General features: G+C 38.6%; 1 protein-coding gene across 1 annotated transcript in view; it reads right to left on the bottom strand.

Moving 5' to 3' along the window:
* TEX9 (testis expressed 9) overlaps positions 1-16,855 on the bottom strand; it is a 50,688-nt gene that overhangs the window by 16,582 nt on the left and 17,251 nt on the right. Inside the window, exons 5-9 of the mRNA XM_037053954.1 lie at positions 7,887-7,932; positions 5,918-6,000; positions 3,740-3,918; positions 1,350-1,432; positions 810-983 (exon numbers count right to left, since the gene is read on the bottom strand). Of these exons, the coding sequence (XP_036909849.1) occupies positions 810-983; positions 1,350-1,432; positions 3,740-3,918; positions 5,918-6,000; positions 7,887-7,932 (565 nt within the window). The remainder of the gene's footprint in view (positions 1-809; positions 984-1,349; positions 1,433-3,739; positions 3,919-5,917; positions 6,001-7,886; positions 7,933-16,855) is intronic.

Genomic DNA, 16,855 nt, shown 5'->3' with positions numbered 1-16,855 from the left:
ATTCTCCAGCCCTGGCTGGTGTAGCTCAGTGGATTGAGCACGGACCTGCGAACCAGAGGATCACGGTTCGATTCCCAGTCAGGGCACATGCCTGGATTGTAGTCCAGTTCCCTGCAGGCCAACTCCCAGCAGGGGACGCACAAAAGGCAACCATACATTGATGTTTCTCTCCCTCTCTCCTTCCCCTCTAAAGATAAATAAATAAATAAAAGCATTATGCTGAGCGAAATAAGCCAGGCAGTGAAAGACAAATACCGTATGATATCACCTTTAACAGGAATGTAAACAACAAAACAAACAAGCAAGCAAAATGTAACCAAAGACACTGAAATACAGAACGTGCTGACAGGGTCCAGAGGGTAGAGGGGAGAGAAGCACAGAGTAAAAGGGGATGGACTCACATGAATAAGTATGAAGGACACATGGACAATAACTAAGACGGGGGGCGGAGATGGGAGGGGGGTGGGGAGCCCTGGGGGGGTGCAGGGCTGGGAGTACAAGAAAGAAAACTGTACTTGAACAAAAGTTAAATAAATAAATAAATAAATAATTTATTAAAAATGATTAATCTGTTAATAAATAAATAAACAAATAAAAATAAAAAATATTCTATATATGAGAGAAGAGTATTTGTTTGTTTATTGGACTTTTTTCCATTACCATCAAGTCTTATGGGGGAAGAGTTTTTAGTCAATACTAACAAAATAACTAAACAACTGAAAGTGGTATCTATACGAAATGTGTAACTTCAGTATTTTAGTGCATCTTTGGCATTAAGTTAGGAAAAATAGCAAAATAATTATAATTACCCTTTCTACTGAAGACAGCTGTTGCTGTAATCCATCACATTTTTTGTTTGCTTCTTCAAAAAGAGTTTTATATTTTTCTGCTTGAGACTGTTGTAAATTAATCATTCGCTGCTGTCTCACACAATCGTCCTCAAAATTTTTTACTTGAGACTTTAAATCCTGAATTTCATCCTCCTATAGTTATGAAATTACAGATTCTGTGAAAAGTGCATGACTTGCTATCAAAACATAAGGCCAAAAACAAAAAAACTTCATGTGATCTTTGAATTTCATCTTCAAAAATGGAAGTCAGACATTTTATTTGCATTTAATAACTTACACTTGTAATTCTAATATAGAGAACTGTAAATGCTAACAAGTATTTAAGACTAGCTCTGAAAATTCAACATCTTTGAATAAAGTTCAGTATTTAAATAAAATTTGTTAATTCAAAGTTTCACTGAATATATCTCAATGAAACTTTTTAAAATAAAACTGAAATTGCTCTTAAAACATTGCTTCATATTAGAGCATGTATGTTGACAAGTCTTAAAAACTTACCTTTTTATTGCATTCACATACAACATTATCCAGTTCCTGCTGCATAACATGGAGTTTGGCCTTCAGAAATCTGATCTGTGCTTCTGCGGATTTAAACAATTATATTTATTGCCTTTCACTGAATCTAAGATGTCACCATTTGTTTGAAAGGCCATTACACTATAAAATAACAAAAATGCACAAGATAGTAGTCTAACAGGAGATCCCTGTTTGGGACACTAAACACCCTAAATGCCCCTAATATAAAGAGAAAAGAAAAACAAATCTACCCAACAGAAACAAACTATTCACATCTCAATAATGGAATCAAGTAAAGAAAGGAGGAAAAATCTTAAACCACTCCTGAGAATCTGAACCATACATAAGACAGTATTCACAGAAGTTTGCAGACTGAATTCATATTTACCAAGGTGGTCCAAAACACCTCAAACAGAACATAAAGTGGTCTCGGGTCAGTGATGTCCTCATGTGTTTGGCAGAAACAAATAAAACCTCTCCAGCAAAACTATACTTCAAACCCAGTCATTGTCATTACAAAATGCCTTTGACTATCAGACACGTCTCAATTTCACAGAAGTTAAAATGTGTTTTAGAAACAAAGAAATGCACTACCGTTACCACCAAAGGTTTCTCCCACAAGCCCTCTTTAAGATCTACCTTTATTCAATAACATCAGCAGTAAATCTTTGAGGTTTATAGGTGTATAAAAGTAAAGTGAAAAATGGACACAGAACTCACTGGTAATTCAATCATTTATTCCAAAAATATACATTAAGTCTCTGCTGCATTTGAGGCATAGCAGGGTTACATGTAAGGCAAGCTTTGCCCTCATAGAGCTTATCGTGAGCAAACACTGAATTGTCTCTAAGCAGTCATTAGGATAAATCCCACACAGTGCAAAACATCTTCATACACTCCTCCAATTCCAAAGCTTTTTTGCAGGGTCCCCAGTGTTGCCATGGCGCTGATGAACTATGGTTGGCTCTAATCCACTTAGATCTTCCTAGCCTCAACTCTCCTCTCCTGTAACTTCAGGCTAACAGGGGATAGAAGGTGAATGATACATTCAAAAGTGCAACATTCGCAGTAGCAAATGTTCTAGGGGCAAAGACGGAAGAGTGGAAGAGCATGCTTTTTCTATCACTTTCCTCAACTTTAGGTCCACAGCACTAAGCTCCCCATCCCACTCCAACTTTAGTCTTAAAAGCAGTCTGTGCTGCTAAACTACTTTTTGATGTTTTCTTTCCCCAGGTAACCCTAGGCAATCATCTGGAATAAAAAAATCAAAGGTAATACAACTAGGTCAAAACTTGTCAAAAGGCAGGTAAAATGGCAGAGGGGATGATTCAGCAGTAAGAAAAAGTAGCAACTTAAGGTGTTACTCTGTTTGTGCTGGTTTCGAGTCCAGGCCGGGGAATGCCGTAACAGGGCTGTCGTGAATGCACTGAGAACAGCTAACATCTAACCATTGTTACTTGAAGACATCTTAACAGAGACCTAAAGGCAACTTCCTGCTTCATTTAACTTCCTCCTGACAACTAGCCCCAGAAAGCTTGGGTAAGTCAATAAATGTAATAAATGCATAAATGAACTGCTCCTCACTTATGGCTAACTAGCCTGCAGCACGATGATCATTACACACATAATTGTTGTGATTTTCACAGAATCAGAGAATGTTTAAAGTTTACAGTCTTCTAATACAAACTGCTAAATTTTGAAACTAAGATATAGAGGGCCTAAGTAGCTTACCTGAACTCACAATTAATTATAGTTCATCATTAACTATGTTCACATACACTCAACTGTCTCATATTTCGTTTACAATAGCACAGGTGGCTCATAAATTTATCATAATTTTAGAGGCATTACTGGTAACTGACATAATGCTTTTAGATGATCTAAAGAGCATTATTATTTTTCTAGGGTATAAAAAAAGAAGTTCATAAGAAAGAAAATCATATTCATTAGAAAACTCATTTGATCATTTTACCTGATGCTACATCTGTAGTTCATTTATCCTTTTGCATATGTTAATTTAATATGCAATAGTGGAATACAGTAATGGTACATGAAAAATATTCAAAGAACCATGTTTCTTTTTATTTTAATGTTTTAATGGTTAGACTTGGGACATTTTAACCTTAGTTGAAGAGCAGTCAATGAAACTAATACCACAAAAGTAAAGAGACTAGTTTAATGAAACCCAACTTACCCATCATCCATTTTCAACAATTACTGACTCATAACCAATTACTTCATTTATAATCCCTCTCATTCCTTCCATCATTATGTCCTACTAGTGATTTTAAAACAAATACGAGAAATCACAATACATTTTTAAATGCCAAAAAGTTCCTAAATAACTGTGATATAAACAAAAGAAAACCTACCTGTTCCAATGTCTTTACTAACACCACAAAAAATATCATCATCTATATAATCAGGTAAGCCTTCTTCTTCCAGTTGCCCTTCAATTTTGCTAATTGTTTTTGCAAGAGAAAAGTCTGAGAAGTCCTCCGGAATGGCAACATCATTGGCAGTTGGTACATCAGAGTATTTCAATTTTACACTAAAAATTTTAAATATATAAATGTACATTATATATACTGGCACTATATATGTAATATTAAAAGAAGGTATGACTCCTAGATATGATTTTTATCCAAATAACAGCATATCAAAATTACTGTAAATTTTACATTTCTGATAAAGCTACAATTGATACTTTCAAGCCTATACTCTAAGAGACTTAGTAGACTGTCAATCTTTATGCATCACACAACCACAGAACTAGAGAAGGTTTATGAGGCCAATTTGTTTGGACATTGCCACCAAACAAGTGAACATCAAAACTAACAGTACTGCCCTGGCTGATACAGCTCAGTTTGTTGGGCGTTGTCTTGTGGACCAAAAGATTACGGGTTTGATTCCCAGTCAGGGTAACTGCCTGGGTTGCCGGTTCAGTCCCCAGTTGGGGAGCATGTGAGTGGCAACTGATGGATGTTTCTCTCTCACATCGATGTTTCTCTTCCTTTATCTTACCCTTCCCTTCTCTCTTAAAAAAAAATCAATCATGTCTTCTGGTGAGGTATAAACCACCCCCACCCCCAAATTAAGTGTACTGAACTTGACCTGCTAGGTCAAACCTAGCCTGAGGCTTTTAACTTTACATGCTGCCAGAGAACTGCACAAATTGATAGTACTCTAGCCATAATTCTGAAAACAGTGAAGAAAAATAACTCTTGAGAAAGAATTACAGAGTGAATAGTTATTAGCTCAAACTCAACATTTTTTTTCAACCTAAAGAAATACATTGTAACCAGAATCAAAGTCAAACTAAATGTTGAATTTGATTTTTTAAAAAGATTTTATTTATCTTTAGAGGGGAAGGGAAGGAGAAAGGTAGAGAAATATCAATGTATGGTTGCCTCTCGTGCGTCCCCTGTTGGGAACCGGGAACTGGCCTGCAACCCAGGCATGTGCCCTGACTGGGAATCAAACTTCGATTGTGTGGTTCGCAGGCCCACACTCAATCCACTGAGCTACACCAGCCAGGGCTTGAATTTGATTTTTTTAAGAAGGGAAGAAATATGAAATAAAAGTTACTTCTAAAGGCATTGAGGAATGTGCCAGGCCTAACCCATCAACTTTATGGTTCCAAACGCCTTACTTTTTACTTATTTTAAGTGTAACTTACTTTTGACATACAAAGGCTTCTAAATTCTATTTAGAAAAACAACCTTTTCTTAACAAAGTAAACTTGAAGTCTAAAATTAAGACAACCCCTTCCATACATATTTGTATGCATGTTCTTATGTATATAGTGTATGTTCCTTTTTCTTCAATTAATTTTAGATTTTCTCTTCCTGTCCTTTTGCTCTATTTTTCTTTTATTGGAAAACCAAAAAGGTTATTTAGGCAATTAAAAGACACAAGAATTATCAAATATTTTTTTCCAATTTACACTGCAATTAGCAGGGTGGGCAAACAACAGATATGTAAATATAATAACTTACTGTGAATAAAAGACTGACTGGGACAGCCCACCACAGCTGTGACCCTCTGTTTTAGAAGCCCTCCAAGCCAAAGGGGCTCTTGGGTCCTAGTTGATGCTTAAAATACTAAGAACAGCCTTGAATTCTTTCTCATCAAAAACAACAGGATGTAAACTATAATTATAGTCTTATTTAGAGCCATATATCTCAATATATATAATAAGGTATGGTGCCCTGTTAAATACTCAAAAAGTATATGACTATTTAGTCTAATTAAGAGACTTAGGCAGAAAATAACACCTACTTTCTAGTCACAGTTCTAAGAAAATATCTCAATGAAAATAACATTTAAAATTTTGAAATATGATTTTGCTTAAGAAAATACAAAATGGCTGCTGCAAGACATTTCTAAGATGAAAATGTTTTAAATCACTGAATGTGAATAGCTATATACAGTATAATTTTGTCTGTTTGGGGGTAAGACAGCTGAAGAAAAAGAAAGCTTAATAATTATGAATGATGCTATTATAAATTATAAAATTTAGAAAAGAAAATATGCTTTGAAAACTATACCTTGAATTTGTTTTCCTTCCTTTATTTGCAGAGTGTAGTTTTTTTTGAACTTTGTTTACTGGATCAATGTTTTTGGTCTTTGGCTACATGAAAATAATTTAAATGATTTTTTAAAAATATATTTTATTGATTATGCCATTACAGTTGTCCCATTTTGCCCCCCTTCATTCCCCTCCACCCTGCACACCCCCTCCCCCACCATTCTCCCCTTTAGTTTATGTCCATGTGTCACAAGTTCTTTAGATTCTATATTTCTCACACTATTCTTGCCCTCCCCCATCTATTTTCTACCTACCCTCTATGCTACTTATTCTCTGTACCTTCTCCCCCCTTCTCCTCCTCCCACTCCCCTGTTGCTAACCCTCCATGTGATCTCCATTTCTATGGTTCCACTCCTGATCTAGCTGTCCTCTTAGTTTGCTTTTGTTTTAGGTGTGGTTAATAACTGTGAGTTTGCTATTCTTTCACTGTTCATATTTTTTATCTTCTTTTTCTTAGATAAGTCCCTTTAACATTTCATATAATGAGGGCTTGGTGATGATGAACTCCTTGAACTTGACCTTATCTGAGAAGCACTTTATATGCTCTTCCATTCTAAATGAAAGCTTTGCTAGATGGAGCAATCTTGGATGTAGGTCTTTGGATCATGACTTGGAATACTTCTTTCCAGCCCCTTCTTGCCTGGAAGGTCTCTTTTGAGAAATCTGCTGACAGTCTGATGGGAACTCCTTTGTAGGTGACTGTCCCCTTATTCTCTCCTTCATTTTCATCTTGGCTAATGTAATTATGATGTGCCTTGGTGTGTTCCTTCTTGGGTCCAACTTTTTTGGGACTCTCTGAACTTCCTGGATTTCCTGGAAGTCTATTTCCTTTGCCAGATTGGGGAAGTTCTCCTTTATTATTTGTTCAAATAAGTGTTCCACTTGTGGCTGTTCCTCTTCCCCTCTGGCACCCCTATAATTCGGATGTTGGCACATTTAAAGACGTCCTGGAGGTTCCTAAGCCTCTCCTCATTTTTTTTTTTTTGAATTCTTGTTTCTTCATTCTTTTCTGTTTGGTTGTTTTTTTCTTCCTTCTGATCCATTCCCTTGACTTGAGTCCCAGTTTCCTTTCCATCACTATTGGTTTCCTGTGCATTTCCTTTCATTTCACTTAGTTTAGCCTTCATATGTTCCTCTAATTTGTGGAACTTGGGCTTGTGCACCCTCCAGGACCCTGTGGGTCTCTCCAACGAACTCTCTGTGAGCCTGGGAGCTTCTCCTGGCACCTCGACCCCGAAAGTTTTTCCAATCGGTGCTTTTAGGCTTCATTTCTCGGCGCTGAGGCCCTGGTTTTCACTGTCTATCTCACTGCTTGCTCCTCTGCCTGGTTTATCTGCACGTGAATGTGTGACCACTGTCAGCCATTCTCCTTGCGCCCCCACTGAGTCTGCCGGTTGCCACCCCATACCTGGGATCTGCCAGCCGCTGCCTGTGCTCCTGGGTGGGTCAGGCCAATTTTTCTTGCCTGACCTCTCTCCGCCAGCCACTGATCCGCCCCTCTTACCAGTCTGGCTGAATGGTTCATTGTTGTTGGACTTCCGTACAGTTCAATTTTCTGTGTTTTTGTTACTAAAACTTTGTTGTCTTTAAACTTGGTTGTGCAAGGAGGCACAGTGTTTCCACCTATGCCTCCATCTTGGCCTGAAGTCCTCTAAATGATTGATTAATTAGATTCTAAAATTCCATAGGGTACAGACTCATTTCACTTAGAACTTTTTCCAATGCATCTCCAAAATGTTCAGTGAAATTATGAGATGAAAAAGAATTCTGCTTATTTTATAAGCAAATTTCATGAAGACATCTTCTGAGTATCAAGGCTTACATTCTGTTTCTAGAGTCATAACCCTTCCCTGTTTTCTCTAAGAAAAGTCTATAAGTCCTATATTTTACAGAAAGTAATTACATGCACAAAAAGTCTGATTTCATACCTGAGTTTCTGAATGTAGATGAATTGACCCTTCAGAAAACAGACCCCTAAAGACCAAGAATAAACATAAATTAATAATAGATGATACTAAGCCAAGAAACAATAAAAGGGAAAATATACATCAAGTAGACGTTGCTATAATTCTAGTTATGTATATGTTAATTTATTTAACATGAGTGTCATAAACAAAAAAAGTGCTTTGGTTCAATAATTCACCTTGAAAATGCAGTACTTGAATCTTCCCACAACCACCTGAAAATTACAACTAAACTACAGAACGAACATCATTCAGAACCACCTGAAATCTAGCTGGATGTAAGCCCCACAACTAGGACTTTAAAGAGGAAGCCACATGGAGACTATTGATGGTGGGGGATTGGGGGAAGAATGGAGACATGGAAGGTACCTGTCCCCCACCTATGTGTGGTGGATAAAAATCAGGAGGGACAGCTCACCTGTAGAAGTCCCCCACGAGCAGCAAGGGGTCCCAGGCCCACACTAGGCCCTCAAGCTCAGGGTTCCAGTGCCAGCAAGAGAAGTCCCCATAACTTCTCGCTGTAAAAACCAGCAGGGATTATGGCTCAGTTAGCCCCAGGGCTTCTGGAGTCACAGGCAATTCCTCTTACAGGTCTTGCACACAGACTTACTTGGACTCTCTCCCTCTGAGCTCCAGTACTGGGGCAGTAGTCTGAAAGGAACCAAGGAAGGAGACATATGGGAGGAACTGAACTGTCTATCATCGGGACAAGAGCTGGGTGGGGTGAGTAACTTTCTGTGAGACACAAATGATGGCAGAGCCCTGGCTGGGTAGCTCAGCTGCTTAGAGCATCACTGCAATATGCCAAGGTTGCAGGTTCGGTCCTTAGAGTACATACAAGAATCTACCAATGAATGCATCAAAAAGTGGAACAACAAACTGATGTTGCTCTCTCTCTCTCTCCCTGTCCCCTTTGTCTCTCTTTAAAATCAATAAATTTTTTTAAAGTTTTTTTTAAAGTGCTGGCAGAGGCCACTGTTCCTTTTCTGAGACCCACTCCCCTCCAAAAGAGTCAGCAAGAGGGTGCCATATCTGACTCTCCATGCTCACACTGCTCACCATGGCCTGGATTCCCTGAGACCCCACCCAACTTGCAAGCCCACCTAAGCTGTCTCCAGGGGATTTTCCATACAAACGGCCTGTGTTGGCTTATGCTTCAGACTTTCTTAAAATCTCTCAAACAAGCAGCATCTGGGCTCAGCGTACCCCATATCTCTAGCTAAGTGGCCCCAGACTTGACACTAGCAACAACTGGCCTTGGTTCGCAGCTTGGCTTCACCAGAGCACCTCCAAGCCTAGCATGAGTAGCAGCCACTTGAAGATTACTTTGTAGCCCCTGCCAGGTGTCTCTGGGCAGAATAAAGGCAGTGACTAACCTTGGCCTGCACCTCTTGGGAGGACCCAGAACCAAGGTACCCAGGTGACAGTAAGACCACCCAACCATTTCTATAAGAAACACATTTAAGGGGAGGATTTAGAAGGCACCAGAGCTCTGCCAAGTAAGTCCTTCTCCATGGGGTGGACACTTGGAAAGCTACCCTCCACGGTGGCTAGTAATCACAGCCAGATCAAGCAACCAATCAGCCTGGGAATAAATCCCTTCCATTGGTGTGCCAACAGCAATCAAGGCTCAACTACAACAGGAGGGTATTCACAGTCTGCACAGAAGGCACACCCCAAGTGCCCAGCTTGGGTGATAAGGGAGGCTGTGCCATTGGACCCTATAGGACACCTACTACATTAGGCCACTCAACCAAGCCCAGGAGACATAACAGCTCTAAAACATAGAAACAAACACAGGGAAGCAGCCAAATTGAGGAGACAAACATGTCCCAAAGGAAAGAACAGAACAAAATTTGAGAAAAAGAACTAAACAAAATGGAGACAAGAAATGTACTAGATGCAGAGGTCAAAACCCTGGTTATAAAGATGCTCAATGAATTTAGTAAGAACTTCAACAAAGGGATAGGAAACATAAAAACAAAAATAGAAAACATACAACCAGTCATAAATAAAGAATACATCACAAGGAATCAACAGTAGAGAAGATGAAACAGAACAAAATCAGGGATCTATAATACAGGGAAGCAAAAATACCCAATCAGAATAGCAAAAAGAAGAAAGAATCTGGAGAGCTTCCAGATGGCGGCGAAGCAGGTGATCTTATACTCCCAGCCGCTGGATCCCGGTATTGAGTCAACATCCAATACTGCAGCAGCTTCTTTCGGGTGCAACAATCCTCTCCCAGCAGTATGAACCTGGGAATGAGCAAGGACCCCACCCTCTGGAATTTTTCTCACCCCACCATGTGGCTGTTAAGTCCTGTGAGGAGTCAGTGGCATAAGCTGGAGCACAGAAGTCTAGGTTGGCTCAGGAGGTGTCAGTGACTAGCTTTGGGGTGTAGCCATTTCCCCAACTTTCCCATGAAACTGAATGGCGCTTCCCACTCATGGAAGATCAGATAGAAACACTCTCCCTACTTCCGGCAGACCCAACCTCTAGGTTTCAGAGGTCTCACCAGCTTGACTAATAGGGGCTCCACCCTGCCAATATTAAGGAAAGACCCAGGAAAGACTCAGACATGTGACTCTCAGGTAAGGAATCACACCCACTACCTTCCCTGAAGTCTCAATTGGTACCTCCCCTCACAGGAGATCTAAAAGCCCTATACTCCCAATCATTACCATAGGACCTTTCAGTGACTGAGCTTAATGACCTAACAGCCAGCCAACTGGTAGAGGCAGAAGGCAACAGATCCCCGTGTTGTTCAGCACTCGCTGAACTGGGCCCTATGCTGGTAAAAGCAAGCCTTGGAATGCGCTTGATCCTTCCAGTGCACAGTCAAGCCCAGAAGAGGAAGCCACAAACTGTGGATCACTTGGAGCTTCAAATAGGTTCCCAAGGGGCAAGCATAGTCATTATTTTACAACAGAGTCCCTCCCAAGAGACCCAGAAGCAATACACCAAGTGGCCAACTTCAGACAACTCAGAGCAGGATCCATCCAGCTTCATAAACAGGGAGTTGCATATCCAAAGGGAGATCACAGTAGGCACTAAACTCTGCTGAGCCAAACTCCACTTTTTTCTTCTCTATTCTTTTCTATTTTCGCTTTCATATTTCTTTTTTATCATTCCTTTTCTTGTTCTATTTTTCCTTCTCATTCTTTTTTCCATCATTTTTCTTTTTCTTATTTTTTATGCTTTTTATCTTTTTTAATTCCTCTTTTTAATTTTTTATTTTCTTGCTATTTTTATTGCTGTTTGGTTTGGTTTGGTTTGGTTTGATGACACCTGTATAGCAGCTTGCAAGCGTTCCAACAGTCACATCATAGGGGCGCCATAAGGAGAAGTGAGAGAGCAATAAACTGAAAACCTATTTGAAAAAATAATAACAGACAACTTTCCTAACCGGGTGAAGCAAATAGACATACAAGTTCTGGAAGCACAAAGAGTCCCAAACAAGATGAACCCAAAGAGGCCCACACCAAGACCCATCATAATAAAAACAATAGCAAAGGTTAAGGACAAAGAGAGGATCTTAAAAGCAGTAAGAGATACCTACAAAGGAGCTCCCATAAGACTGTCAACTGGTTTCTCAACAGAAACATTTCAGGCCAGAAGGTATTCGCATAAATATTCAAAGTGATGAAAAGCAAGGACCTACAACCAAGATTACTCTACCCAGCAAAGCTATCATTTAGAAATAACATATAAAGTCCTTCCAGGATAAGAAAAAACCTAAAGGAATTCATCATTACCAAACAAGTTATTACACGAAATTTTGCAGGGGTGTCAAACCTGTGGCCCATGGGCCTCATGCATCCCAGGATGGCTGTAAATTCAGCCCAACACAGAACCATAAATTTACTTAAAACATTGTGAGATTTTTTGTGATTATGTATCGCAATGTATTTAATGTGTGGCCCAAGATAACTAACTCTTCTTCTTCCAGTGTGACACAGAAACACCAAAAGGTTGGACAACCCTGTGTTAAAGGGTTTAAGAAGACAAAAAATATAAACAATAAAATGGCAAGAAATAAATATCAACAATTGAGTCTAAAAAAAACAAAATAAATGAACAAGGAGAACAGAAACAGACCCTTAACACAGAGAGCATTTTGACCACTGCCAGATGGGAGGGGCACTGGGGAGATGGGTGAAAAAGGTGAAGGGATTAAGAAGTACAAATTGGTTGTTACAGAATGGTCACTAATGATGTAAGTACAGCATAGGAAATATAGGCGATACTCTGAGAACTCTGCATGGTGTTAGATGGGTACAGGATTTATCAGGCTGGTCACTTAGTAAGTTATATGTCTAATCACTTGGGTATACACCTGAAACTAAAACTGTATGGCAACTGTAATTGAAAAATAAAAAACTAATTTAAAAAATTCACCAGTAACCCTGGCTGGTGTAGCTCAGTGGATTGAGCGCGGGCCTGGGAGCCACATGATCACGGTTCGATTCCCAGTCAGGGCACATGCCTGGGTTGCAGGCCAGTTCCCCACAGGGGCCAGTTCCCAGCAGGGGATGCATGAGAGGCAACCATACATTGATATTTCTCTCCTTCTCTCCTTCCCTTCCTCTCTAAAGATAAATAAATAAACTCTTTAAAAAAAAAATTCACCAGTGATAAGATATACTATAATATTATTTTTAGACAAATATAGCACAAACCTTAATGAATGAAAAATCATAAGAAGTGACAATTGGCTATACTCAGGGATTATCTATTATACAAAATGATTCAACACACGGTTTTTATTGTGAGCCCACTCAATGCATTTAAATACTTGGTCAGTGTCTGTTTTCCCCTTACATTGTGACCTCCATGGTGATAGTAATGACATGTGATTGTTCGCTATTCTATGCCTACTACTTATGGTACCTGGCATACAAGCCTTTAAATTAGCATTAATATTTGTTAGATGTATAATAAGTATATCTAAAATACAGCTTACCTTTGTGCACAAAATTCTCAATATATATTTGCAGTTTATTTTTTCAATTACAGGTGACATTTAATATTATTTATATTGGTTTCAGGTATACAGCATAGTGGTTAGACATTTATATAACTTATGTAGTGGTCCAACCAGTAGGTCTAGTACCCACCTGTCACCACACACACAGTTCAAAATATATTTGTAGTTCAAAACAAAGAGGCTTATGGTGAGACGCAAACTGTGCTCCACAGGCTGACTCCACTCCCATCTACTCATTTACACATTGTCTGTAGATGTTTTCACATAACAACAGTCAAGTTGAATAGTTGTGACAGACTGTATGATCCACAAATCCAAAAATATTTATTGTCTGACTCTTCAAAGGAAAGGTCTGCCTACCCCTGATCAATATTCCACATCATCTCCAACACATGTTTTAATACTTCCGAAAACCTACCACATTACTATCTACTGTTGCCATGAAAAATTAAGAGAAATATACTTCATCATATTTCCTAAGAATTTCTAACCACAGTAGAAAACATAAAAACAAAATTACTTTCTATCAGATACCACCTACTGAACTAATCCTATATAGATTTTTTCAATATTAAACACAAAGATATACTTAGGTAGATATTACTAAATACAACTTATTAAAGAACCAGAACTAACTCCAGAAGAAAAAAAGGCTTTCAAAATACCTTACCATTACTGAGACTAAAGAATCATTCTCAGCCCTGGCTGGGTAGCTCAGCTGCTCAAGTGCCATCCCCTACGCCAAGGCTGCAGCACATACAACAATCAGCCAATGAAGGTGTAAGAGGAACAGCAAATCAACGTTTCTCTCTCTTTTGTTAAACATCTCCATGAAAGGTTTGTGTGTAATATAATGTAAATGATTTGCGTGGTAAACCTTGCTCCCAACAGATTAAAGGAAATGTGCTCTACACATATCCTTTCAGGAAAGTAATTCTGGTTTCTCTATCTCATTGTTTGACAGAGTAACCCTAGATGCTGAGGACTTATTATAATAAATACTGCTTGACTATAGTAATTTAGGTAAATTATCATTGTTCCAAGCTGAAATAAATTGTCTCTTTACAGAATTATCTCCCATCTTCAGCAATTTCCAACTAATAGTTCAGGGCCATGTTTCATGTGGCACGCGCCATCCATTCAAAGCCAGTTTACAAAAGCCACCCGATCCTAGGTAAATAGAGGTGTCGTCACCCCATTGCACTTAAAGTTAGTAAAAAAAAAAATCAACAGATTTATTTTTATGTTTGTGAATCAGTCTCTTACTTGCTTCAACAGAAGCTAGAGATCAGCTGTTTTACCATCATTTTAATCTTTTAGTTTAGTAAATAAAAGCCATGCCTAATCTTATTTGTAATTCAAAGTTTGGAATTTTTATAACTATTAAACATTGTTTTCCATTAAATATCAGAGATATTTTAATATCAGAAATATCATATATTTCCATAAGATATCCTTACATATAATAAGGATAAGTAGTTTCATGCTATATATACATATAGATATCAAATGATGATGTAAAAAACTTTATGGAAAATTTGTTTAATTAAAAAAAAAGTTAAAAAGCAACACAGGAGGCATTAACTCCTTGGAAGCAGGACCTGGTCTATTTACTCACCATTGTACCACCAGTAGCTAGACCTGGCACTAATGGTGCCAGGTCAAAAATTACTTTTTCAGATTCATTGAGATACAATTTACATACAGTAAAATACACACTTTATGGTCATGTAAGCATTACAACAACCAAGACAGAGAATATTTCTATCACCACAAAAAATTCCTTCTGCCCCTTTTTATTAGTCCCCTCCCCTCCGCCAAGCCCCACACAACCACTGATATCTGTCCCTATAGTTTTACTATTTCCAGAAGGTCAAATAAATGGAATCATACAGTATATACATTTTTTAGTCTGCCTCCTTCCACTTAGTATCCATGTTGCTGCAGTATGAGTAGTCCATTGCTATTTATTGCCAAGTAGTATTCCAATGCATTAGTATACCATGATTTGTTATCCATTGGATACGGAGGTGTTCCCAGGTTTTGCCAATTAACATTTACACACAAGTTATGCTTGGAAATATGTCTTCCTTTATCTTGGTTAAATATTTAGAGGGGAATTGCTGGATCATATGCAATAATTACTACCTGAATAATGTCCCAATATTTCAAGTATGAGCCAAATATACTGTTGCTTAAGTCCATTCCCTTTTTTTTTTGTTCTAAGTCCTGAGTCTAAGTTCTAAGGTGTTTAAACATTATACCCTAAATTAGGACTGTACAACTCTCACAGCCTGCTTTTGCATCTTGGGAGATGGGAGTACTGATACCTATTTTCAGATTTAAAAAGTAACAGTTTAGGTCTATTGCTCTAAAGTTTCTTTGTGCGTATAACTTTCAAAAACTAGTGAGTTTCTTATTTATTTGATTCCAGTCAGTTCCATGTGCCATTAGCACACCCACAATTCTTTCCAAGGCAATTATTTCTTTGCCTGAAACACCTTCCCCTTCTCTCCTTCATTCCCCTTCTCCACACCCCAATTTAAAAATGTGTTGCTTTGAGGCTGCCAGGTTTCCATGGGGAGACTATACCTATAGTTAGATCTTTGCCCTGAGCCATTTTATCTAGTTGGAAAGTTTGACAAGGTGCCATTTACTACGGTCCTTGCCCTGAAGAACCTTAATCCATTGGAAAATTATAGGGAACTGTTCCGCATGGGAATGTAGCCCAGCCCCCATGGACATGCCAGTCAGGAATGAGGTCTGGCACACAGGACCCACACCCATGGATAGGTTCTCTGTGGGAAATCAGGCCTGCATTGTACCTAGGCTGCTATGAGATTTGCTTTTGCTAAAACTCCCTCACCCTGAACTGAGGCAGCAAGTACTTACTGTAACTTGCTAAAATCTGTTCTAAACCTCCCTAGTATGGAGGTTCAACCAGTTCAACCACTTTTACCCTTGGTCTGCAACATCCTTCTCTTTGAGGTAATTAGCAACATTCTTTCCTTTATCATCTGTAAAAGGTAATCACCTACAGGAACTGTGCATAGTAAATGAGGACCATCCTCATGTAATGTACCCATAAAAGCAATAAAATCCTGTCCAGGCAGGGGTCGGGCCCTCTCTCTCACTTAGAGAGTGGCCATGCCATCCCTTTTTCTCCACAGGACTTCTGTAGTCCATGTGAATTTGTTCATTGTGGCCACAACACAAAGAATCTGCTGGCCAGGGTCCGCATCAGAAAATGTTATCAACAGTTGTGAAAACCACACCTTTAGTCTGATCTTTGGCTCAAGGTTGAACTTTAGTAGGCTTTTATTCCTTAAAGATCTTCTCAACTTTTCCTCAATTTTTTTGGTCCATAAACAATTAAGTCTACAAATCAAAGATAATCAGAACAGTGTAGTGTTGGCATAAGAATAGATACATATATCAATGGAATAGAGTCCAAAAATAAAACCATGTGTCTCTGGCCAGCTGATTTTTGACCAGGGTGCTAGTATCATTGAATGGGGAAAGGACAGTCTTTTTAGTCTTCTGAGACAACTGGATACCCCACACGCCAAAGAATGAAGGTGATCCTCATCTCGTACTACACATAAAAATTAACTCAAAGTCAGTCAAAGACCGAAATGTAACAATGTTATTCTCTTAGAAGAAAACATAGGGATAAATCTTAATGACACTGGATCCATTGATTCTTAGATATGACTCCAAAATAGCAGGTAACCAAAAATAAAAAATAAAAAAGAGAAGATGAACCTCATCAAAATTAGAAGCAAGTGACTCTTCCCATATTCAAGGCCTCTAATTCCTAGAATCTCCATATTCCTTTTCATTTTTGCTTGCAAAACAGCCAGTTCATTCCCAAACTTGTCTCCTTAAATACCATGCCAAATAGTAGCAGCACACACTACTAATATTGTTTTCCAACTTCTTC

Source organism: Sturnira hondurensis, unplaced genomic scaffold (genome assembly GCF_014824575.4).
Source record: "Sturnira hondurensis isolate 20B ecotype Veracruz unplaced genomic scaffold, ASM1482457v3 Scaffold0008196, whole genome shotgun sequence".
Lineage (NCBI taxonomy): Eukaryota > Metazoa > Chordata > Mammalia > Chiroptera > Phyllostomidae > Sturnira > Sturnira hondurensis.
The sequence above is the reverse complement of the archived record's forward strand: the minus strand, read 5'-3'. Positions and strand labels throughout refer to the sequence as shown.